At 38.1% G+C, this 26,336-nt stretch overlaps 1 protein-coding gene and 1 long non-coding RNA gene across 3 annotated transcripts; both read right to left on the bottom strand.

The window, feature by feature from the left end:
* Window positions 1-16,893: 16,893 nt before the first annotated feature.
* On the bottom strand, window positions 16,894-18,853 carry LOC145103254 (cleavage and polyadenylation specificity factor subunit 1-like). 2 transcript variants are annotated; one of them, XM_079040814.1, is made up of 8 exons: window positions 18,835-18,853; window positions 18,704-18,759; window positions 18,525-18,581; window positions 18,230-18,406; window positions 18,124-18,150; window positions 17,796-17,851; window positions 17,205-17,243; window positions 16,894-17,029 (listed from the first exon to the last, which is right to left on the bottom strand). In XM_079040814.1, the coding sequence occupies exons 3-8, from the start codon at window positions 18,543-18,545 to the stop codon at window positions 16,981-16,983; spliced, it is 369 nt and encodes a 122-aa protein (XP_078896940.1). In that variant the 5' UTR covers window positions 18,546-18,581; window positions 18,704-18,759; window positions 18,835-18,853; the 3' UTR covers window positions 16,894-16,980. The 2 variants fall into 2 exon arrangements, with proteins under 2 accessions (XP_078896940.1, XP_078896941.1); XM_079040815.1 differs by having other exon boundaries at window positions 16,894-17,086; window positions 18,704-18,852.
* A 160-nt stretch (window positions 18,854-19,013) lies between these two features.
* Window positions 19,014-20,520, bottom strand: LOC145103255 (uncharacterized). The gene is made up of 4 exons (XR_013706409.1): window positions 20,198-20,520; window positions 19,355-19,622; window positions 19,142-19,260; window positions 19,014-19,043 (listed from the first exon to the last, which is right to left on the bottom strand). It is a non-coding gene; the product is annotated as an uncharacterized LOC145103255 (long non-coding RNA).
* Between the last annotated feature and the right edge of the window lie 5,816 nt (window positions 20,521-26,336).

Genomic DNA, 26,336 nt, shown 5'->3' with positions numbered 1-26,336 from the left:
GTCCCCATTTTTCTTGTTATTCATTTCCTTCTTGGTCTCAGTCTCAACAGTTTTGGCTCCTTTTTTGTTGTCATGGTCGTAAAGCTTTTGAGTTAGCCTTTTCTCACTGTCAAAAGTCTCTGGGTTTGCCACAATCACATTTCCTTGGATTGGAGAATTTAATCCCCAAATGAACCGCTCAATCTTCTTCTCTTCTGATGTGATCATACCCGGGCACAGAAGGGCTAGTTCGCTGAATCTTGAGATGTAAGCCTCGATGTCTTTGTTTTGTAATTTGTATTGTGAGATTCCATAACTCATGTTCTAATTTCTATACTTCCCCATGGGGACAATACTCTGCGATCAATATTTCCTTGAGCTCCTCTCATTACATTGCATTTGCCACTGGGAGTGTCATAGCCTCCACATGACCATTCCACCACAAAAGTGCTTGGTTGACAAACGTGCAAGCTGCAAATTTTACCTTGCATGCTTTAGGACATCCGCAGATCTCAATGACTGACTCGATCTTTTCCATCCATCGCTTTAAAGTTATCACGCCTCCCGTTCCATTGAATGTTTGGTGTTTGGCATTTGAGAAGTCTTTATAGGTACATGCTTTTATAGGACCTTGGTTCATTCCTTGGTTCGAGCTCCTAGTTCCTTGACTGTTACTGCCACCATTGTTCCCAGTTTAAATGTGTGCCAAGGCTACTATGACTAAAGCTGAGACTGCTCCATGGAAAGCAACAGAGTTCACCTCTGGCGGAGGCGGTGGTGGTGGTGGTGCAGTGTTGTTATTCTTGCGAATTGGTCTCCTAGGCATTATTCTGTAATGGAATAGAAAGATGGTGAGTACATGGTAGTTCGTGGTTTCTAATTCCTTTGGCATATAGCAATTTTGGTAGCTCGGTTGTGCATATAAGTGAATTCATACAATATCATGAAACAAGGAAAATAGAACACATAACAGATACCAACATCACAAATAAAAAACATAACTATTTCATTAATGATAAACATTGTAGTACCATGCATGAAAATTCGCCTTGGAAGGCGTAAAATACATAGAGACATATATGATCCGATAGCATAACGGCTTTATGAGTAGTGTAATCACTTAATCATAAAGTCGGTCCTACATACAATAGTATATAAAAGAGAACCATAACAATAGTAGTAGTGAGTGGAGTTTATCCTAGTCTCGGCGGGAAGTGTCTGGTGGTGCCTATGATGAGGTGGATGCACCGTGAAGTCTAGCCAGATGATGCTCGGTGGCACGTAGCCGGGCCTCCAACGGTGCCTGTATCGCCTGGTAGTCCGTAATGACCTCATGAGTTAGTCTCTCTACGCGCTCGACTGCAACTCTCATAACAACCATCTGACCAGCAGTTGCTTGTGTCCGCTCACCTATATCATGCGTCCTCCTAATCATCACTGGCAGGGCTCGATCTGCAGGTCCATCGTGACTCAGGTCATAATAGTCCTGGTTTATGCTGAATGGGGGACGCACCCCTGTTATCAACTCCACCTCAAGATCTCATGTGCCCATGGGGGCGTAGGGTCGTTGGGACCCATCTTGTGTGGGCGCACCCTAGCTACGTATGGTGGATTGATAACTTTAGAATCCGTGTCAGAGTCATCTGCATCGTCACCGTCAGACTCCTCCTCCTATGAGTCCACCACTGGTTCTGCTGGTCCCTCCTGGGGTTCCTCATTTGGTTCCTCTTCTGGTTCCGGCTCTAGCCAGCCTCCGTTCCCCTGGTTGGGAAAGTAAGGATCTCCGGGGTGATGAAATCTAGCTATAGAGTCTGCACAAAACTATATGAATGTGGGAAAAATGGATAGCATGCAAGATTACTCCTATATTATTTTAAATGTTTATGTTTGAGTTCCTTAAAATTTTTTTGGATACAAGGTTGGTAAGTTTCTAGATTCATTGCCTACCATGATCACTCCCAGACACATATTGGTCGTATTTTGAATAAATATAGTTGATCAGGCTATATTTATCCCCGATACGACTACATAACTGTCTGGGTTTAACCATGATGTTCAGTTCCTCCAAAGACTTTTATTGTTATTTTAATAATGCACACATTGGTATGTATTTTTTTTTAGAGTATTTTAGTCACAATGTATTTATAGTTACATATCTTGTATGAGTAGATATGCCGGTTCACTATAAACATTGCTCCGATACCAATCTGTCACACCCCCGAACCGGAATGGCGGAAACGTCCGGGGGTTTGGGTGACTTCATCTTGTAATATCGTCACAGTGTATATTATTGAATCAAGACAACATCATCATCAGACATACAATAATAAAACCGGCATTGTTTACATCAGTGTGTTAGAGTAAAAATTACATTCCCAAAATTTTAAGTGTATGATGATACCAAAAATACATCAAAATCCATGAGTTCTTGAAGACCAACCCGCTTAATGATTTCCTGAGAATACAAGTTATTTTGAAAACATCAACTTATATAAATTTGGTGAGTTCATAAGCATGTTTGCATGAAAAGTTTTGTATCACTTAGTAAACACCAGGAAATCCGATATTTTCTGTAAAAATGGTTTGAAAGTTTTGTATCAATTCTTGTATTATAGCATGTGTGTTTTTGTTTTGAAAATGTATAGAGTGTTTTCAAGAAATCCTATGTTTTCTATTGTAAGTAGAAGGTAATGTAAAATGTAAGTTTTCCCATAAAATCCAATATTTTCTGCTTGTAAAAGTGTTGTGGTCTTAAACCTAAAGACCGTAAAATGGTGTTTGTATAGTATCGTAATTGTAGAAATGTATATGTATTCCATAAATTTTACAGTGGAGTTAATTTCTAAAGTGTTGGACTATCTCGGGAGGTGGTTCTACTATTTCTGTGTGAGATAGTATTCTTGGAACACCTAGTAGTCCAATGAATCTCTAAAACATGCCCTATTCTCTAAGGTGTCAGTTTATTTTAGTTGCAGAAAGCGCGTGCTCTTGTATAACCCATCGACTAACACCTAGACTGGTGTCAAGTCTATAATCTCTTCGGGATCTGGGTTATAAGGCTTAACTCAACCTACTTTCGCACTTGATCCAAGTATTCTTGGATGTGGAGGTTATCCTGTGGTTCTTGGCATTCTAGTGTTCACTTTGGAGAATGCAGTCTATCGTCTATAGGGTGACGGTGACTTCTTCCACGTGAGGGGGAGGCGGAGTGTCCTAGGCACTACTCATTGGTAACGGGGTGGACGAAGTGCCTGAGTAGTGCGAGCATCTTCTGAAACTACTCTTCCGGGGGTTCTGAGTTTTCTTGATTTAGGTTAAGTCTAGAGGTATAGGGTTTCGTTACTCGGAACTTCTAATCTTCTCATCCACCCTTCTTAGAGTTTAACTTATCACAACTTCTAGGGTTCCGGGATATTCCCTAAGATGCTTAATTCATGGGATTAAGAGTGGATGGATGGTCGTAGTCAATGTCCTTGACTCTTACGACTCAGATTTCTTTACCAACCGAGGGTGTTAGCTACTATGTTGGCTTAATCGGGATGACAACAAATTTCAGATTTGTGGTCATTATAGCAGCTCAACCCGCAGTGGTTCTCTTGACTCTCGTTCCTATTCTATGGAAGAAGATGAAGGGTTTTACTATGAGGTTTGTGGTAGAGCTTTGTCACACCCCGAAAACCGAAGGCGGAAACATTTCCGATGTTGACTCCACGTTGAGTATCAAATCCAATGCACATAGTAAGTAAAGTAAAACAACCATTACATTACGTATAGAAATGTTTTACAATTGTTTCAAAAGTAAACTTGTACATGTGATACATAGTATATATGAACAAAATGAAACGGGTCTTCTGAGCACTCCGTCTTCGAACAAAAGGATCTTCGGGTACCTGTCTAACACTGACCTGAGAATACAAGCGGTTTGAAAATCAACATAACGCTGGTGAGTTCATAAGCGATTTTGTTTTGTGAAAAATGTACAAGTTTCCTTTCCGTTTTCTGAAAATGTTACACACACCAAGAAAATCCGATATTTTCTTAAAAGGTTGGTTATTGATTCCCAAAACATAATGTAAAGTTTTACACTGAAAACATGTTTACCCTTACTAATGTATGTTATCTGGTTTGTTGCACTTTTCTGGTTATGTACAATGTTCCTCAGGAAAATCCCATATTTTCCTGAATGTTGGTTACCAAATGAGAAAGTTGTATTCTGAAAACCTGGTTATCTTGTGAAATGTATTAGTTTTTAACACATATATAAAACTAATATTTACTAAGTAAGTTGATTACTTTATTCATTATTAATATTAAGTAAATTTATGTTATCCTAATTGCGAGTTCCATAACCATACAATAGACTAGATATGGCAATAAGTAGTCCACATCACCTTATGACTTTCGTCACCCTTGAACCATTTCGGTTCGGCTGTAGCTAGCAGCCAGGTGTGGGGTAGTCAGCCCCGTATAGATCTATACACTCAACTCACGCTCCCTATCTAAGAGATTCTGGTTACGGGGGCGGTCCTCCACTCGCGTATCTCTGTGGAGTGTTCGCCGAGGACGTGTCTCCAATTATATAGGACTAACAAATTTACTAGTAATATTACGATAATCCTCCACTCGCGTATCTATGTGGAGTGTTGCCGAGGAAAAAACAGTGTATAAAGTTTTATGTTCAAAGGTTCTAAAGTTATGCTTTTTAACTGATAAAAAAAAATGTGGAAACCATTTGTGAAATAATAAACATAACAGCGTATAACTAATTTCACAAATAATATATATGATTACCCTGCAAGTTTCAAACGGTTATCGGTTGTTATTATCAGTATTAAAAGCATATAAGTTTTGAAACATACACATGTAAAACAAGTTTTAAGTACAAGTAATCCCTTGTACTTTGCTTGTATTCCCCCCTGAAAACCCATTGAAAAAGGGTAGGGGTATGAACTCACCAGACGAGAAGACGCAACTGTTTCGAACACTAAACGTTGGTTCGGGGCTTGATTACACGCGAGGTTCCTATGTAATATGAAATAATATCCAAATATATCTAATTAGATTTAAAAATACTAATTAGATAGGATACTACACTCCAATGAGCTAAAACACTTCAAAACGAGTGTTTGGAGTGACCCGGGTGACATCTACGGACGTGTAATGATGCGAGGGACTTGGGAATTGAGTTTACTCTTTAAGAGTAAACTCCTTATGGAGTTTTCGGCCATATACCCCATACATACATGAGTTCACGGCCGTGAACTCATGATTGGTTGATTTGGGGTGCTAAATGGCTTAAATGAACATGGGGAATGATGGAATGGATTTTTCTAAAGCCTTGGAATGGATTGTACTAGCATATATATTATTTATGGGAGTTCACGGCAGTAAACTTGGAGTTTACGGCCGTAAACTCCCCCAAGCTCAAACAATAATTATTTTGGAAGGCTAGGACAATCACATGTGATTCTAACTAATTTTCCAAGCCTTGGTATGAGTTTAGGGCACCTTTTAACATGTTTTTATGAGTTTACGGCCCTGGAACTATTTCTTGGGAAGCTTTGGCCGTAAACTCCTAAATGGAAGGTGTTTGACATGTTTAAGGTCCTCAAACTATTTTTAGATGATTCTAGGATTTATTCCAAGGCTATTGGTGAAGTTATATGGCTTTTAGACATGTTTAAATGAGCTTACTCCCCATGAATGAGGAGTTTACGGCCCAAGCATGTTCCTTGCCCGAAATACCTTATTTGCTCCTCAAAATTCATGTTTAGGGTGTTCTAAGTCCAGATTTGTAAGCCATAAGGTCGTATCTAAGTCCCAATATTGGTTTGGAGGGGTTAAATTGCTCAAAAACCCATGTTTTTATGTGTTTACGGCCCAAGCATGCTCCTTGGCCGTAAACGCATGTTCCAGGTCCAATTTGATAAATTAAACATGTAACGCCTGTGTTTCTGGGCCTGTCATTAATGTTGATAAAATAGTCTTGGTTAACCTTTGTAACCCGTTTTGAAATAATAGAAGTATATTATTTGAGTATTATGTGTTTTGTGCTTAATTTCTTAATTATGTGGTTTGATTAATTAAGAATAAAAATAAACGTCGAAATTTAAGTGTAAAATAAACTTGATATCTTTGGATAATGTTGTAGTAGTTGAAACGAGGTTTCCGAATATATATAGAACGCCCAAATCTGACTTCGTATGTCGAAGTTATGATTTATCGAAGTTTCGGCTTAGCGTATGCAGCCTGAAATACTCGATTTGAGATCGAGCGGTTTTTAGCCGAAGCAATCTAAACGAGGATCGAAGGTCTCGTTGTTGGTATCGAAGCGATAAAAATTTAAGCGAGAACGGACGTCAAACGAAGAAGTTATGAATTTATAACAAAGTTTTTCTGTCGCGGCCTATTAAAAATAAATAATAAAAATAAATTTAAAATTAGCCGACGGGGTCTAAACGAAAGTTGTAGAGCGTAGCCTCACCTTCGCGTGGATATAAAGAACGCCGAAAACGGAGTTCGTATGAAGAAGATATGAATTTCCGAAGTTTATTAAATAATTTGTATTTAATTTTAATTGGAAAATCCGGCATTATCCGAAGGGGAGTCAGCAATCCGATCCGAAGTACTCCCCGCGTACTCGTGTACGCCCCGCGTACACTGAGGATGTCGACATTCGCACTCGAGTCTTCGGATGACGCATGTAGTGACGTTTCGGAAGCAGTACGCCCCGCGTACTCCGAGGCTCCAGCCTCCTATAAATAGGATGCGAGGGCAGCCGACTCAATTGCTATTTTTCTCTCTTCTCTCTCCCGTTTTGCATCGATTTGTGTGCCAGAAGTACCCCGAAGCCCCGGTATCATTCCCGAGTCCCAAAGCAAGATTCGAAGCCCCGAGAATCTCGAAGAGCGTGATTCCCGAGCCGAAGCTCTGCCCGCGAGAAGTTCGATTTTTGTGAAGATCTTCCAGATCTGCCGAAGAATACTACTTCTACAAGCTGTAGTGTTGTCCGATCATCTTCTAATCAAGTGAGTGTATACTACCTTTCATAAACACGATAATAATACAAGTATGGTTTAAGTGTATTATGTATATTGTGGTTTATACGTGTGAGTGTGTAGTTACTTTCTTCTAATGCATAATTATGAAGTATTTTATACGAAATACGTGTTATGTGTATAATTTTGTTGTTATGTGCGTGAATGTATATTCATTCTCTTCTATCTCATAGATCTGATTTACTTTCTATGAAATACGTGCTGTGTGAGTGTGCCTCATCTATTATGTGGAATATGTATTGAATGAAAATGATATACAGGTTTTAAACTATGTATGAAAATATATATTTTTATCTACTAATATGTTGGGTAGAACATGGGTAGATAGTTGGTGTGTAATAAACAGATGAGAGGCCTCGATGTTGTTGTTGTTGTTGATCTAGTTATTCAGCGGAGTATGGATAACGACCACGGATTCTTTCTAGACAGTCTAGTGGAACGCTAGCAGGTTCATAACCTGTAGGTGTTGTGAACGATGTGTTCACCGGTGTACTCTATCCCCCTCATGGTTGCCTTTAGGATATCTATTGTTGAGGAAACCCCTTAGCAGTAATGTCCGTCCCGATGAAAATCCTAGATTAGGTCCCTTGAGATAGATGTTATTTTAGGGACGTAAAGTGAGGATAACGGGAATGGGTAATCGGGATAGTGATTGGTTGGTGAAATTAAATATAATTAATTTATTGTGGGTTGAAAACGCTATATGCTCACCAGGCTCCCAAGCCTGACCCACTTAGTTTTATTTGTATTACAGGAAGTGGCTCAAGGGCGTACGATGGATGAATCATCGAGTTGTTTTGTTTACAAGTCTGTATATGTATATATTTGTTGAATGACTTGTAATGTTATCGTTTATGCTTTATGGTCTGTATCGGAACATGACATCTCGAGTTTTGATTATATAATGAAAATGCATCTCTTGATGAAATGCTTTGATAAATATTATTTTATCATGTTTTGTTTTGGGAACAAATTCCGCAACACTTTTAAATCAAAAGGATTTACTCTGAAATTATTTTAAAAAGCATAAATGAAATCGGTCTTTTCTGGCCGTGATTTTGGGGATGTCACAGTTGGTATCAGAGCATTAGTTTAAGCGAACTAGGAATTTGTAGGATTTCTAGACTTAAACTTAGAATGCTAAGTGGAGATTGTGAGAAGTGTGTGTGATATATTATAGACACGAGCACTAGTTTATTTTAGGAAAGTTGCCTAAAATGCTTTTATGTGCTAAATGTTATATGTTGCCATATATGATATTAATTGTTCGGATCTACGGTCTGTTGCCGACCGGATCTGGAAACCTTATGTGTGTAGGATTCTAAGTGTATGCCTACGTTATTAGAACTAGCATGTAAACGTTTCGGAGTAATAAGGATGATTTGAATATCTATCGTGAATGAAGATCTAAATTTCACCTTATTCGGTGTGTAGATCAAAAATGGTGAGAACAAGGAGTGGCGATGGAAACACAGATGAAAACAGGAATCAACCGCCAGTGATTGAGCAAATACCTATTGTAGTAGCAGCACCAAAACCAATAACAATGGCTGGGGTGCAAGCCATGATTCGGGCTATGCTAGCCGAACAAAGGGATGAGATGCGACAGATGTTGCATGATAATAGGGACGAACCTATCATACCTATCGAGGAACCTGAATTGATTCCCGAGCAATTGGAGGAAGGGAACAATAGTCGCATGATGAGTCAAGTTGGGACTCAAGGAGAACGAGGGAACGATCCGGAAAGAAGAAACAACAAGGATGGGCGAATGTACAAGAATTTCTTGGGCGCTAAGCCGCCAAGTCTTTCTGGGAGCCCAAAGCCTGTTGAGATAATGGATTGGATCTCCGAAATGGAGATGGTATTTGAAAGTTGCGACTGTAGCAACAAACAGAAGACTGTCTTTGCAGTCAAACAACTGAAGACAAGAGTCTTGAGTTGGTGGAAGTTGTTGGCAGATACTATGCCACGAGGAGAAGCCCTGAAAATGTCATGGGAGGAGTTCTTGGAACAGTTAAGGGTGCAATATTGTTCAGAGATAGATCTGATTGATCTGAACAATGAGTTCCAAAACTTGAAGAAGGGGAGGATGAGCATAGATGATTATGCTACTGCATTTACTGAGAAAATGAAGTTATTTCCGTACCTAGTACCAACGGAACTCTCCAAGATTGAGAGGTTTGCTAATGGACTGCCTGCCGACTTTGGTCCAACAGTCAAGATGGCAACTACTCTAAAAATGGTTGTTCGTGCAGCTAAGAATGTGGAGGCCCAACAGAAGGAAAAGGGTCTGGAAAGGATAGAAGTTGGGGAAAAGAGGAAGTTCGATGGAACTTCAGGGTCCAACAAGAAAAACAAGTTCTCGAAGTCTAGTTCGAGAGGAGGAGGAGGTGAAGCGAAATGGTGCGACAAATGTAAGAAGAAGCATCATGGGAAATGTGAGGTAGTGGCCACATGCTACAAATATGGAAAGCCAGGGCACTATGCCAATGAATGTACCCTCACTAAGAAAGTTTGCTATGGTTGTGGTGAGGAGGGACACATGTCGAGGGACTGCCCGAAGAAGAAGGAGGCAGCTAGACCCAGCTTTCCACTAAAGCCAAAGGCGAGAGCATTTCAGATGACACTGGAAGCTGCTAAAGATGAAGCTGATGTCGCTTCAGGTACCTTTCTCGTTAACGAATTGCCTGCCCAAATTTTATTTGATTCTGGAGCCAACTACTCCTTTATATCGCATGAATTTGGTAGAAAGCTAGCTTTGCCTGTTGTTAGACTAGATAATGCCTTATTAGTCGAAGTTGCTAGTGGCAAGTTTGTACCTGGTAGCCATCACATGAAAAATATCTTAATTGATCTGAATGGGAATAAGTTCCACGAGGAATTATTGCCTATCGAACTTAATGGTTTCGACATCGTGCTTGGAATGGATTGGCTTAGCGCCAATGATGCAGAAATTTTATGCAAGAAGAAGATAGTTAAAGTGAACCCGCCTAGGAAAGATTCGTTTATGGTGTATGGGGACAAACGCAGAGTAAATTCTGCAATCATTTCCCTAATGAAAGCCAGAAAATGTTTGACCAAAGGGTGTACATCATACTTAGCATTCGTGATCGATGCTAAGAAGGAAAAGAAGGTGATGCAGAGTATTCCTGTTGTGTGTGAATATCCGGAAGTATTTCCCGAAGATCTTCCTGGATTACCACCTGATCGGCAAGTAGAATTTCGTATCGACTTGTTGCCCGGAACAACGCCAATTGCAAAAGCACCTTATCGATTAGCACGGACGGAGATGAAGGAGCTGATGATGCAACTTAAGGAGTTATTGGACAAAGGTTTCATTAGACCTAGTTCATCGCCCTGGGGAGCTCCGGTGTTATTCGTGAAGAAGAAAGATGGAAGTATGAGAATGTGCATTGATTACCGAGAGCTGAATAAGGCAACAATAAAGAATAGATATCTGTTGCCAAGGATTGAGGACCTGTTTGATCAATTGCAAGGTTCAAGTTATTTTTCAAAGATCGACCTAAGGTCAGGATATCATCAGCTGAAAGTAAGAAAGCAGGATATAGAGAAGACTGCATTCAGAACCCGATATGGACACTACGAGTTTTTGGTTATGTCGTTTGGACTAACCAATGCTCTAGCAGCATTCATGGATTTAATGAACATAGTTTGTAATCCGTTCCTAGATAAATCTGTGATAGTGTTCATAGATGACATTCTGATTTATTCGAAAAGCCAAGAGGAGCATGACAAACACTTGCGAGAAGTGCTAGAAGTCTTGAAGAAGGAGAAGCTATATGCAAAGTTCTCCAAATGTGATTTTTGGATTCGTGAAGTCCAATTCTTGGGTCACGTGGTCAACCAAGAAGGGATAATGGTTGATCCAGCAAAGATTGAAGCTCTAATGAAGTGGGAACAACCGAAAAGTCCCACGGAGATCCGAAGCTTTTTGGGATTAGCCGGATATTACCGAAGGTTTATCCAAGGCTTTTCTTCGATCGCTACTCCATTAACAGCTTTGACCCACAAAGGAGCTACTTATGCTTGGAGTGATAAGCATAAAGAAGCATTCGAGAAGCTAAAGAAAAAGCTATGCGAGGCACCGATACTTTCTCTACCCAATGGAGTTGAAGACTTCGCTGTTTATAGCTATGCGTCTGGGGTTGGATTGGGTTGTGTTCTGACCCAAAGAGAAAAGGTGATAACATATGCGTCTCGACAGCTGAAGGAGCATGAAAAGAATTACCCGACTCATGATTTGGAGTTGGCAGCGGTAGTTTTCGCTCTGAAAATATGGAGGCATTACCTCTATGGCACGAAGTGCAAACTTTTCACTGATCATAAGAGTCTCCAATATCTCTTTAATCAGAAGGAATTGAATATGAGGCAACGACGCTTGCTAGAATTACTTAAAGACTACGACTGTGAGATACTTTACCACCCCGGTAAAGCTAATGTTGTTGTTGATGCTCTCAGTCGGAAAGTCAATCTTGAAAGGAAAAGGCCAAGAGCGTTGAGAATTGAAGTTGTCTCGACCATTGTGGAAAGTATAAAGAAAGCTCAAGAGGAAGCTTCTGAAAAGAATGACCGAAAGGAGGAACGTTTGGGCAAAACGTTGGTATTCGGTGTAAACAGTCACAGACTGAAGGTGTTCCATAATCGGATTTGGGTACTTAAGTCCGGAGGAATTAGAGATCTTCTGATGGAAGAAGCTCACAAGATCATGTACTCGATTCATTCGGGTAGTACTAAAATGTATAGGGACTTGAAACCCTACTACTGGTGGCCGACGATGAAGCTTGATGTTGCAAAGTATGTGGCTGAGTGTGTGACTTGTGCGAGAGTAAAGACACAACATCAGAAACCGTACGGGAGTTTAGAACCATTGCCTGTGCCTATGGGTAAGTGGGAAGACATTGCTATGGATTTTGTCACTAAACTGCCCAGAACAAAGAATGGTCACGACATGATTTGGGTGGTCGTTGATCGATTCACTAAGAGTGCGCATTTCATAGCAGCCAAGGAGAAATGGTCTATGGAAAAGCTTGAAAATTCTTACGTGAAGGATATTGTGAGGCTTCACGGTGTTCCGTTAATGATTGTGTCGGATCGTGATAGCCGTTTCACCTCAAGGTTTTGGAAAAGTCTACAAGAGGAATTGGGTACCAAGTTGTGTTTAAGTACAGCTTACCATCCGCAGACTGATGGTCAGAGTGAAAGAACGATACAAACACTTGAAGATATGCTGAGAGCATGTACCTTGGAATTCCTAGGTAATTGGGATGAACATTTACCATTGGTAGAATTTTCCTACAATAATAGTTTCCACTCGAGCATTAAGATGGCACCTTACCAAGCTTTGTATGGACATAAGTGTCGTACGCCATCTTGTTGGCTTGAGGCTGGGGAAAAGCAGTTTATGGGACCGGAGATAGTCCATCAAACTGCTGAACAGTAGAAAATAATTAGGGAAAGAATGTTAGTAGCTCAGGATCGTCCAAAGAGCTATGCTGACAAAAAGCGAAGACCGATGACTTTTGAAGTTGGAGATTCGGTTTTGCTTAAAGTCTCGCCGTGGAAGGGACTTATAAGATTTGGTAAAAGGGGAAAGTTGAGTCCAAGGTTTATTGGACCGTTTAAAGTTCTTCAGAGGATTGGGAACCAAGCTTACAAGCTCGAAATACCAGAAGAACTGAATGGAATTCATAACACTTTTCATGTGTGTTATTTGAGGAAGTTCACGGGAGAAGTTCCTGATATAATTCCAATTTCTGAATTGAGAATTGATGAGAACAAAAGGTTGATTGAAGAACCAGAGGCAATCGTTGACCGAAAGACTAAGAAGTTGCGACGGAAGATGGTCGAGTTAGTGTTTGTCCGATGGAAACACACGAATGAGCCGAATCTCACCTGGGAGACGGAGAGTGACATGATGGGTCGCTATCCGCATTTGTTTGTTGATGTGTGATTCCGGGGACGGAATCATTCTAAGGTGGAGAGAATTGTTACGCCTGTGTTTCTGGGCCTGTCATTAATGTTGATATAGTAGTCTAGTTTAACCTTTGTAACCCGTTTTGAAATAATAGAAGTATATTATTTGAGTATTATGTGTTTTGTGCTTAATTTCTTAATTATGTGGTTTGATTAATTAAGAATAAAAATAAGCGTCGAAATTTAAGTGTAAAATAAACTTGATATCTTTGGATAATGTTGTAGTAGTTGAAACGAGGTTTCCAAATATATATAGAACGCCCAAATCTGACTTCGTTTATGGAAGTTACGATTTATCGAAGTTTCGGCTTAGCAGTATGCAGCCTGAAATACTCGATTTGAGATCGAGCGGTTTTTAGCCGAAGCAATCTAAACGAGGAACGAAGGTCTCGTTGTTCGTATCGAAGCGATAAAAAGTTAGGCAAGAACGGACGTCAAACGAAGAAGTTATGAATTTATAACGAAGTTTTTCTGTCGTGGCCTATTAAAAATAAATAATAAAAATAAAGTTAAAATTAGCCGACGGGGTCTAAACGAAAGTTGTAGAGCCTAGCCTCACCTTCGCGTGGATATAAAGAACGTCGAAAACGGAGTTTGTATGAAGAAGATATGAATTTTCGAAGTTTATTAAATAATTTGTATTTAATTTTAATTGGAAAATCCGGCATTATCCGAAGGGGAGTCAGCAATCCGATCCGAAGTACGCCCCGCGTACACCGAGGATGTTGACATTCACACTCGAGTCTTCGGATGATGCATGCAGTGACGTTTCGGAAGCAGTACGCCCCGCGTACTCCGAGGCTCCAGCCTCCTATAAATAGGATGCTAGGGCAGCCGACTCAATTGCTATTTTTCTCTCTTCTCTCTCCCGTTTTGCATCGATTTGTGTGCCTGAAGTACCCCGAAGCCCCGGTATCATTCCCGAGTCCCAAAGCAAGATTCGAAGCCCCGAGAATCTCGAAGAGCGTGATTCCCGAGCCGAAGCTCTGCCCGCGAGAAGTTCGATTTTTGTGAAGATCTTCCAGATCTGCCGAAGAATACTACTTCTACAAGCTGTAGTGTTGTCCGATCATCTTCTAATCAAGTGAGTGTATACTACCTTTCATAAACACGATAATAATACAAGTATGGTTTGAGTGTATTAAGTATATTGTGGTTTATACGTGTGAGTGTGTAGTTACTTTCTTCTAACGCATAATTATGAAGTATTTTATACGAAATACGTGTTATGTGTATAATTTTGTTGTTATGTGCGTGAATGTATATTCATTCTCTTCTATCTCATAGATCTGATTTACTTTCTATGAAATACGTGTTGTGTGAGTGTGCCTCATCTATTATGTGGAATATGTATTGAATGAAAATGATATACAGGTTTTAAACTATGTATGAAAATATATATTTTTATCTACTAATATGTTGGGTAGAACATGGGTAGATAGTTGGTGTGTAATAAACAGATGAAAGGCCTCGATGTTGTTGTTGTTGTTGATCTAGTTATTCAGCGGAGTATGGATAATGACCACGGATTCTTTCTAGACAGTCCAGTGGAACGCTAGCAGGTTCATAACCTGTAGGTGTTGTGAACGATGTGTTCACCGGTGTACTCTATCCCCCTCATGGTTGCCTTTAGGATATCTATTGTTGAGGAAACCCCTTAGCAGTAATGTCCGTCCCGATGAAAATCCTAGATTAGGTCCCTTGAGATAGATGTTATTTTAGGGACGTAAAGTGAGGATAACGGGAATGGGTAATCGGGATAGTGATTGGTTGGTGAAACTAAATATAATTAATTTATTGTGGGTTGAAAACCCTATATGCTCACCAGCGCGCGGTACCCTTCTCCTGGGTACTTCGGAAGGTTTGAGATAAGAAGGACTACTGACGGATCTCATTTGGTTTTATTATTTTTAGGTTCGGAAGAACCTTTATTTGCTGAATTGGCTACGGTGAAAGTTCTTTTTACACAACACTAAGGATTTACACATGGTTGCACGAAGTCGAACCATGATTCATAGGGGCGTCGAAGTTGGCATACATCGACATAACATATAATGAGGATCGATAGGGCCATGTGCCGAATGGGCACACAAGTTCTTGGCATCTCGGGTTTTGACCCGTGTATCATTGTCACGGATACTTGGACCGATAGAGTTGATGCGGAACTGTAGAGGGTCCTATGTGTTTCTGAATAATGTAATTTTCCTGTATGGATTCTCACGAGGCCTTTCTATAATCGCCTAACATATACTAGTCATGTATATATCGAGCCATTATAGCTCTACCTAATGAAATTTTGAGTTTTTACAACAGTGCTGCGACTTTCGCCTTAACGGGAGAGTAATCACATTTAGAATTAGCCTTTTAATGTTTTTGGGTTAGTTATCTAGGATTGAGAGACGTACCAAAATCTACCGGGTTCCTCGATGCTTCTCCCTAAGCATTAGAGTTAGACTCCTCCTGTGTCCTTGTCGTTTCTTTCAATTGGGCAATCTCGCTTTAGGTGCCCAATCTCACCACATAGATGGCATACTGGATTGGTCGTTACATTGGTGGTTGATGTAATATACTCAACGGGGGTTCTGTAGACGCGAGCGGTATGCCCCTTCATGTTGCACCTAGCACAAAAGAGTTCTCGACAGATACCGTGATGATGGTAGCTACACTTGCTGTAGTGAGGAAGGTTTCCTAGGTATGGTCTTCTTGAAGTTAGGATGGAAGGGCTGGCAGGGGTATTGACTGCCTCAGCTCGTTGCCCTTTGGAAGGTCCTTGAGCCGAGGTACTTCCCTCCTCGTTCTTGAACTTTCTCTTCAGTGGATTTGGTTGAGGTTCTTGGGTGGTTGGGTATGTAGGTGTTGGTTGCCGCTGTCCATTGCTAGGATCGGGAATCCCGATAGGGCTCTTGCTAACATTGGCGTTGTTAGCATTCAGATGAGCCATGACAGCTGCTACGGCTGCCGATACTGTAACTTGGAACGTAGCTTCATCGAATAGGAGAGTCGGTTTCTTGCCAGCGGATTGGTTACGCTTCTTCGGAGGCATGGTTTTCCTATATGGAAAGGAACACAAGCTGATGAGAGACGATGGTTAACCCTGGACGTATCTATCCTTACTATATTAGGCATAAATTTTTCCCGTGCCTTGGATATTGGTTATCTGACTGTCGACCTACATCCCTATGATGTAGTCCGGGTATCAAGGTAGGAGTATGGGTATCAGAAAAGCCATAAGATGGGATTCGTTCCTACTAAGTTATCTTTATACTCGGAAAGGTTCACTCTCTGGCTTGGAAAGATCTGAGGACAGTTCGGAATGAAGACCGCGGGAAGAGAGGCTCATGAAGACTTATGGCTAAACACTCTCAATAGAGGTGTTGGGATCCGCTCTAATCGTATTACTTGCAACGAGAAAAGGCGATTTACCTAACACATAGTGTGAGTAGTGTAATCACTAACTCACCAAATTGTATTATTTTATGGGTGTATTAGCGTGACGAACACACTACAAATAAAATGACATTTAGTGGCATAAAAAAAATGTCACTAAAAATCAAAAAAGTGCCACTAAAGACACTTTCAACAATCAGCGACACAAAAAAAAAATGCCACTAGAAACGCTCCCACTAAAGACCTTTAGCGACACTTTTTAGTTGTGTCGCTGCAGCGATATGAGGTTTTAGTGGCACTTTTGTTTATGCCACTGCAACACTATTGGGTTTTAGTGGCATTTTTTTTATGCCACTAATACTAATATAAATATTATTTTTATGCTGTGACACATTTTTCACCACAAAACAAATATATTCAAAAATTAGGTCTAGTTTTTTTTTAATATAAAACTTTAAAAAGACAATTAACATAATAAATGGAGAACATATTATCATTACTTGAATTCAAATTTAACTTGTTTAACAACAATACTGTCTATATTTAAAATAAAAAGTCTTCAAAAAAAATTGTTCTCTTTGTTTGTGTAACTTCTTCCTCCTCCACTCCTAAAAGAAAAGTGAACCCATTATCTCTATTATTTGCAGTCATCTCACAAACATCATCTGGAAACAAATAAATTTAAAAGAAAAAGATAAATGATTAACATTTTGTTTGTGTTCAAATTAATTGTTATTCATTTCTAATATAGTGGCTATAAATAAATTTTGAGATAGAGATCACCTGCAGCAACTAGGATGCATCAGAACTGACATTTGGTTCCTGCCACAACATAGACCAATAAAAGTAAGAAATAATACAAAAATGTAAAATAGGATATACTTGTAGGCCACAAAACAAAAACAAAATTAAGAAGCAACACCAAAATGAGTGAGAATGTATGTACATACAAGGCCTTAATATTTTTAAACTGTAAATTAGCACAAAATTATATTTTGTAAATATTATTTCATTCATAACTTAATAATAACAAGTGTGCTCATACAAAACAAAATATTAAAAAAATCTTACTTTTACTCGACCCAATTCTCATTATTATAATATGGTAACATATTAATCAATAAACGAGAGTAAGTTATGCATAGGATCAGAAGCAATGATGGAAAAAAAACATAACAAATTAGTTTTTTGAAATATGTAAGAAACATCAGTATATGTTCAAGAGCATGGATAGTCGCACCAAACTTAAAAATCATTGTATCCAATAAGCTTTTATGTTGCAACATGATTGTTGAAACCCCAAACAAGGTAAAGGAATCATGGCGAAGAAGCTAAACATGGTAAAAGAATCATGGAAAGGAAGCTAAAACATACCAACTGTCATGTTTGGGTTGATAGATCCGTTTATCCCACAAGTTATTCTTTGTCAGCTGAAAGCCAAATATAATGATATTAATCTCCGGGAACTATGTACAATAAAGTGAATTGGTATTTTGTACTTTTACTTTCATGTAGGCATTTCATCAAACACATGTGGTGCAACAACATAATATGTCACCTAACACAATAACTTAACTGTATAGCCTCAAATATGAAATATTAAAAGATTCCTCATTGAAAAACATATTTATTTATCAAATCAAATACCGGACTATAACCACTTTATGAGAGAGTTTTGAGATGTACAAAATAAGAAACTTACTTCAGGTTGTAAAGCGCCAATAGTCACCTGAAGTGAAAAAAAAAATGTTGAAATGTTAACGGACAAATCGGGCAAAAAAAATTGAAAGATGTAGAAGATGACTTACAATATTTGAACTGACTACATAGAGTGGTGGAGCATCAAAGAAAGCGACCCCACTCAACTCAGAACCTATCCATTTGTGTAGAATAACTTTGGGGCCCGAAGCTACTAACAAATAGCCTTGAATTGAAGCTAGAGCTGATATGACCCCTTTCATTTCTTTGGAGTACACCTCTGTAACCTTAAAACCAGAAACAAATATAATAATGTCAAAAAAAAATCAACACACAAACAAACCAAACCATTAAACAGTGACAGCTAAGTTGCAAAATAGGTAATAAACTTGATCAAATTGCCACCTTGATCATAGGATTGTGCATAAACAACTGCTCTTTTCAGGGGCATTTGCGACTTTTCTGTTACAAAATCACAAAGAACATTTTAGAAATCTTGTTCCATAACCATAGTAGAAGTTTGACTTTCGATAGTCAAAATGATTAACTTTTTAAACTAAAAATTTGATATAAATTCTGAAAACCTTCAAGAGAATGATAACTTCAAAAGTTTAGGATTTAAATCCTGTTCAAACTCCCACTGCACACAGGAGGTTATCAATGGCGTTAACAAGTGAAATGACATGATTGCCCTTTGATATTAAGATCAAATTACCGCTGTTTAACATTTCAAGCTGCAAAATAGGTAATAAATTTGGATTATTTTTTAATATAACATAAAAGAATAAGAAATAATTTATAATTCTTTTCTTTGTTATTTTTCCATTAAGAATATAGGAAAAAGACATACTGATCCAATGGACATAATGAGTCTCAGTAAAGTAATGATAGATCTAGTTGAAAATGTACAATCCACGATATGCTCTACACAACAAAATTAAAGACATTAAATTATTATTTAATATTTTTTCATCACATTATATTATGAATATGAATAAAAGTGTAAAGGAGAAATGCATTACCCTAGAAGAAATACATATTGACCAGTCAAATTATCGATATTTCTTGTTCTTTGAATCAAAACCAATTGAGGAAGTATTGCAACAGCTTCTAAGTATAAAGAAAATGTCCACATTTTCTACTAAAAAAGTTACAATTAAACATATATAATTTAACATATATACAGTTGTTATTAAAATGCTCATAAAGAAACATAACATATGTCATATGCATACCTCTTTGAAGGTGAACTTTTCATGAATAATTAGGGCTAAAAGCAAACAAGGAAGCACAAGAAAATAATGGCGAAATGTGTCTTGATCTTTATCATAGGATCTTCTAACAATTTTGTGGCGCCTTATATACCAGACTATAAAAAAAGAGCTTCCAAGAAATATTAATTTCATGATTGTGTTGTATAATGAGATGAAGTCTGTGAATATATATCCAAGTAACGAGTAGCAAACACCGATGCATAGAGCTCTTGAGTCTTCAGAGAAACCCCTGCATGAAACATTGGTGTTATTGATATGTAGTATGAACAATTTGTGATTATATATCTTAGAGAAATGTAAATAGGAAAGTGAAAAAGAAGAAACATGTCATGTTGATCAGGAAGAAGGATTAATCACTTGTGGAATCCATGCCTATGGCTAATAGTTATGCAGAATAATCTTTCGAATTCCAAAACATCTAGCAAATCAATTACAGAGTAATTTACACCGGATGCAGAAGAAGATGATGATCACAGAGTAATTTACACTTGAAAAACAGCTAAAATCTGCTTGGACAACAAAACCACGAGCAATATTGTTGAGAAATTAACTTTATGTTTTTAGAAATCAAAATTACACGAACAGATAAGATAAAACAAGTTCAGAATCCATTAACGAGCACTCTAGAAACAGCTATCTCTCCGAATCGACTAACGGCATCATCAAATCGGCTCCAAATTGACCCAAAACAACATTTTGAGTAAATTAGAAAGTCATGGAGCTAAGAATTCCCAAATTTCATATCCTACAAACAGTATAAATCTGCAAAAGCGGAAGAGAAATAAAGTAAAAATGGGGGCAAACCAGCGCAGGATTTGATGGTGTGTATCTTTAGAAGCAAGACGAGGACGCTGGCAAGATGCGTCATGTCTCCTGCAAGTCTGAATATATCCATCGTTGTTGTTGTCTATGGATCGATGAACACTCGAGTAAATGAAGGAAGAAGAACGTAATTGATGAGAAACTAGAACAGATCTGCTTGGAAAAGATGTTTATCGAACAGATCTCCCCGATTGATCCAAGCAGACAAAAATCAGGTTCTTCTTCGCTACCTGTTTCTCTTTCTTCAAGGGCAAAAGTGTAGTTAGAGAACGACAAAAACGGGTTGGGTTTCTTTTCATGGTTCAGATTTGAAGATGGGCTTCTCTATGATAATATCATATTTTTCTTTTTTTCTCATTTAAACATAAATTAGATGTAATTAGAATTTTCAGTATATAGTGGCATAAATACAATTTGTGCCACTGAAAACATAATATAGCGGCACAAAAAAACTTATGCCACTAAAAACTTGTGCCACTAAATGTAATTTTGTTTGTAGTGACACGAGGAAAAGACACTTCTTGGGTTCCATGCACTGGCTCCCTCTGTCTACGTCGTATCGTTGACTGGGACCGGCGTTGGTTTCCTTCGGGTAGTTACCTAGGGTTCTTTTCTCATATAGACATATTTAATTTCTACTCCGTCTTACTTCCGATTCTGACTCTGGGTGTCATCACTTCATGATGGATGACGGGAAATCTCGGAAGTTTAGGCGAATTTCCCACCGATATCCCTAAAAGGTATAGGCACTTGGTGATTTCAATAGTCTCGACCTAGTTCATTTATTTCCGAACTGGAAATCTTCTCAATGAACCTCTTCTGGGTCTGAATCAAATCTTCTGTCGAATACTGAAATGGATAGGGTTTTCTACAGGGTTCGTGCGAGAATGAAAATGTCTAAAGAATCCTAAGAGATTATTAACATTTCACTGGGTGATCCATATCGAGTCCTGCTACAATTACATAGGGTACACAAATCATATATAACTTAGATCCGATAGGCCTTCGAATATATGATACTACTCTATATCCACATCCCAACGAGGAAAAGGAAGTAGAGCGAAACCACACATTCTTAATCTATGGGATCCTTATTATATATAACCTTGGGAGTACACCCTCTGTAATTGTAGGTATATCAATAAGGATCTTTTTAGTTTTTCACACAAGGTTATCTATGGATCCTAAAATACCCCTATGGTATTTTAATTTCTTGTTTGTTTCTTAACTTCTGAATATGATTCTAGGATTAATGTGAGTCTTTTAGTATTCCAAAATACCCCCATAGTATTTTAAACTTTATGTTTGGCTCTAGCATTCCTAGTTGGTAAGTTTCAGACTCGTTGCAACACCACTATCACTCCTAAGCACACGTTCATCGCATCTCGAATAAACGTAGTTGATCAGGTTACATATATTCCAGCTTATGATACATAACTGCCCAGGTTTGACGGTAATGCTCAACATCCGAAGACTTTTATTCTTGTTCTTCTTGTGATACTTGTGTTCGATTGTTTAGATTCTGGATGTTCTTATGCTTTGGTAAAATATGGTTATATTTTAAAGTATAATTTTTTTTGGTCAGAGTGTTTTATCCCTATGTATTTATAGGCTGTATATCTTTTATGAATTGATATACTTAGCTCACTATAAACAATGCTCTGATACCAATCTATCACACCCCAAAACCGGAACGGCGAAAACGTTCTGGGGTGGATGACGTCATGTCAAGTATCACAACATATGCAATATAGTAATCAAAGTACAACAACCATTGCATTAATAGTAATAGTTTTACATAAGTTACATTTTATAGAAACATCAAAGTAATATAGAAACTTGTATAGATGCAGCTCGGTTCTAGGCTGGCTTCACAAAAGCTCCCGGGTGTACCTGTCTATTTCTAACTTGAGAATACAAGTTATTTTGAAAGCGAGTATCAACATTTTTATAAATGCTGGTGAGTTCATAAGTATTTAGTGTCATTTGTGTAAGTAAGTATTTTATTCAAAATAACTTTATGAAACGTAATAGTTTAGAATCTACGGTGTATTAGCGTCCGTTCCAGAAAATCCTATATTTTCTAAATAAAAACAGTCTTCTACCAAGACCCGACTGATTTATGCATTAAGGAGTAGTTTTCCCTAATTTACTATCATTACCAAATACAGAATTTACTTTAAAAGAGTAATGAGAAAATCAAAAGTGAAGATACTAAAGGGAAAAATAACATATGCCTCAGCAGTTATACTGCTGACTAAGGCAAAAGAAATCATAGACTCCATGAGAGTATCGAATGAATGATACGCCTGGCTTAGTCTAATAAAAGGAAACACAGACCCCAGATGCTATCAAATGATTGATACGGCTAGCAAGGTCTAAAACAAAGAAACACAGACCCCAGACAGTATCAAATGAACGATACAACTAGCAAGGTCTAAAACAAAGGGTGAATGTGAACTCGTATGTAACCATGCTGATCGACGATAGAGTATCCGATGACCCTCCAGGTCACGCGTAGAGGTAGTGGCAGTAGAGGTAGTGGCGGTAGAGGTAGTGGCAGTAGAGGTAGTGGCAGTAGAGGTAGTGGCATTATGTCGCCCATGGGCCTTACCGGTGCGGACTGTAGCTAGTAGTCAGGGTGTGGGAGTGTCAGTCCCGTATAGATCTATACACATGATGTTCGCTCTCCTTCCCGGAGACTCTGGTTACACGGCGTTGGCGCAATGAAGTGTCGTAGAGGAAAATAGTGTGTCACATTCTAAAGTAAAAGAGAGAGGTAGAGATAGAGATAGAGATAGAGATAGAGATAGAGATAGAGATAGAGATAGAGATAGAGTCTCCTAACTATTCCTATAATAGTTACTAGGGTTCCAGAAACATGAATAATAGAAGGAGGCCTTTACTACCCAAGGCGATGCACTGGCTAAGAGCGCGCGCGCGCGCGCGCGAGAGAGAGAGAGAGAGAGAGAGAGAGAGAGAGAGAGCTTTTATGTCCATATATGTATACATGATATATAACTAATTTTTAAATGACATTCGGACGGATATCCAATACCCACCAGACCACATCCCAACGAGGAAAAGGAAATAGGGCGAACTAGCCTTCCTAAGTCTTTTAAACATTATTTATATAACTATACAAGTACAGGCATGCATTTAACGAAGTAGAAGCCTAGAAGTATAGAAGAAAATTTTGGTAAAACCTTTGGAAAAACCTTTAAAAATAAGAATTTACGACTTGATATCGTTTTGTAAAACAAGCTTTGAAAACCGTTCATAAACACGTTTTGAATATAATTTGATAACACAATATAAGTAAAGAAAACCTTTGTTTAAAACATTGTTGTAACTGGTTTAGAAGTAAAACATACAGCACGATAGACAATTTGAGAAAAGATTTAAACAAGTAAAGACGTTTTGGAAAACCATCTATGGTATTATACTTGGTAAAACAGCTGAAAGTGTGATAAATCCTTGTGCATGCGGGTTATTAATCACATATTATTGATATGATAACTAGCATGTTTTAACATGTATTACCCCCCCCCCCCCAATAAAAGCATGTAAAAACATTTAAAAGGTTAATTCAGGGGTATGAACTTACCTGTTGTAAGTGGATCGGATGGAGGTGCCGGTTGGGTGCTCGGTGTCAAGTGAAGACTTGAACACACTTAGCGACCTATTAACATATGATGACATATGTTTACATACAATTAGTAATTATAATACTAATTAAACATGTATACGCATCCTAATGAGCGGAAAACACTTTGGTCAAGTGCTAGGAGGCTATTGGGTTGCAAATAAGGGAGTGTATGGCCTAGTTAGGGAGTTCATTCTTCAAGAGTAAACTCTTTATAGAGTTTATGGCCCAAATGACCAACTCCCCATGAGTTTACGGCCGTAAACTCATGGTAGGGGTGTTCTAGTATGCTTTAAGGTCTTATCTCACTAGTGGAATTAAGCTAGGCTCAAATCTAGGGCTTATGAAGGGTTTAAGGCCTCAAATAGCCCATTCATGGGAGTTTACGACAATCAACATAGATTTTATGGCCGTAAACTCTTACTAGTCCCTTCCTTATGTGTTTTGATGGTTCTTACTTGTTTCTAGTCAATTATACAAGTTATAAGGGGTGTTAGGGGCATCATATGACCATACTATGGAGTTTACGGCCCATGGACCAATCCTAGGGGGGTTTACGACCGTAAACTCCTAAGTCCTTGGTTTAATTGATGTTGAAAGCCCCTACTTCGATTGTGGTTGATTCTAGACATTTTCCCAAGCCATAGGAGGTGTTTGAGGGCAATTCTAACACCTTAAAAGGTGTTCACGGCCCTTGAAGAGGGGTTTACGGTCCAAGAGTGTTCTTGGGCCGTAAACTCAAGTTTACTCTTCATATGATAAGGTTTTGGTGTTCTAAGCTCGGAGGTGTAAGTCCACAAGTCATATCTAAGCCCTAGGAGTGATTTGGAAGGGTTTTGGGGCTTCAAAACCCCACTTAAGGGTGTTCACGGTCCAAGAGTGTTCTTGGGCCGTAAACACATGAATTTGCCTCTTTTGGATGTATTAAACATGAATTTTCATGTTAAATGAGCAAAACAAAAAGTTAGGGTAGATTACTTACTAGTTTAGGGGTCGAAATGGGCGGTTTTTGGATCGAAATCAACTTGTAGAGAGAGAGAGTGTAGAGAGAGAGTGAAAAGGGTGTAAATGAGGTTCACTCACCCTTATATAGGGGTTTGAGTTGGTGGCTCGGTGGAAATCTACCCGATACTGACATTAAACGGGGCTTTTGGTCGCACCCGATTAAATGGTCGTAATTTGACTTGGTTGTAACTAAAATTTTTCAAGGGAATATTGGGGGTGTTTCTAATTTGTTCCAACCCTTACAAAGTCATTAAAAGTCCCAGTTTAATTAACCTAGTCCAAAAGGTTAACAGACAATCAATAAAGCAGGTTTTATTAACGGAAGATGTGGTTAAAAATGACGGAATAAATTTCGGGTTGTCACAATAGCTTTGGATATTCAATTGCATGTTCATTAGACAAACTAGATCCAAAAGCTATTAGGGTTTGCATGTACACCATAGGATTGATGTATTGCTCAAAACCCATCAAGAACGTCTCACAAGAACCTTAACTATGTTTACGCAAATATTGTAACACACTATTTAATGTTTTAAATAACATTTCCGTGTATGTATTTAAGTTATAAGTCCCAATGAACATGGATTATTTTTAAAAGTAGGTTAGTTTTCAAAAAGTATTGTAGAAATAGGTTAGTTTTAGAATGCATTGGAGAAATATGCTTCTTTTTAGTTAGGCCCACTATTTGTCCTTCATTCCGACAAATGATATATATATTTTTTCAAGTAACCCCCTTAACTTTCACTACTTTTCTATTATTTATTTCTTTCATTGATTAACTCAAAATTTTACATTCATTATATATTATACATAAATAATTATTATAAAATATATAATTATAATTTATGTATTATTCTTAAGTAGTTATACCATTAAATGAATAATACAAATATCTTCAAATAGATATTAATATTAAATATATTACATTGAAAATTAAAAGATCAACTATAAACGATATTTCATTCAAAATATACAGTAAATTAGAATTTAAATTAAACACTAAATCATAATATTCGTAATGTTATTTTTATTATCGTTTATTTGTAAATATGAGAAAATCTTAGTCCACAATGCCTAAAATGTAAAGCATCAGTTGTCACTATTTGTAAAAACTCTATAATTATGTTATTTGTCTTTACTCAACTGCAAAAGCAAAAGTCTTATGCACACTCAAATGTAACTGTTGATGAAAACTCAGTAGAAGTAATGAGTGAATCGTCAAATCATCTCACCTTTTTTTTGTATTATAAATTCTCTTTCTTATAATTGATAGTTTTTCATCTGTTCCAACCTAATGAATTTCTCTCACAAATCTTGAACTTAAATCTTTCCTTCTTCTTTTTCTTCAACATTCGTTCATCCATAACAAGGTACATATTATTGGCTTTATGTCATATACTTAGTAGTAGTATATATCATGTGTAGCATACTCATTAATCTCTTTTTTAATTCTGATTTATTTTGTAGTTA

Source organism: Lactuca serriola, chromosome 4 (genome assembly GCF_051521515.1).
Source record: "Lactuca serriola cultivar US96UC23 chromosome 4, Lser_US96UC23_V15, whole genome shotgun sequence".
In the NCBI taxonomy this organism is placed as follows: domain Eukaryota; kingdom Viridiplantae; phylum Streptophyta; class Magnoliopsida; order Asterales; family Asteraceae; genus Lactuca; species Lactuca serriola.
The sequence above is the reverse complement of the archived record's forward strand: the minus strand, read 5'-3'. Positions and strand labels throughout refer to the sequence as shown.

What these genes read in the sequence shown, in the direction of transcription:
- LOC145103254 (XM_079040814.1), bottom strand. Translation starts at nt 18,545, where the DNA reads ATGCACAATCCTATGATCAAG. An exon ending in TGCACAATCCTATGATCAAG is followed by an intron (nt 18,407 to 18,524) that starts GTGGCAATTTGA and finishes TCTGGTTTTAAG; the next exon opens with GTTACAGAGGTGTACTCCAA. An exon ending in TTGGCGCTTTACAACCTGAA is followed by an intron (nt 17,852 to 18,123) that starts GTAAGTTTCTTA and finishes TTTGGCTTTCAG; the next exon opens with CTGACAAAGAATAACTTGTG.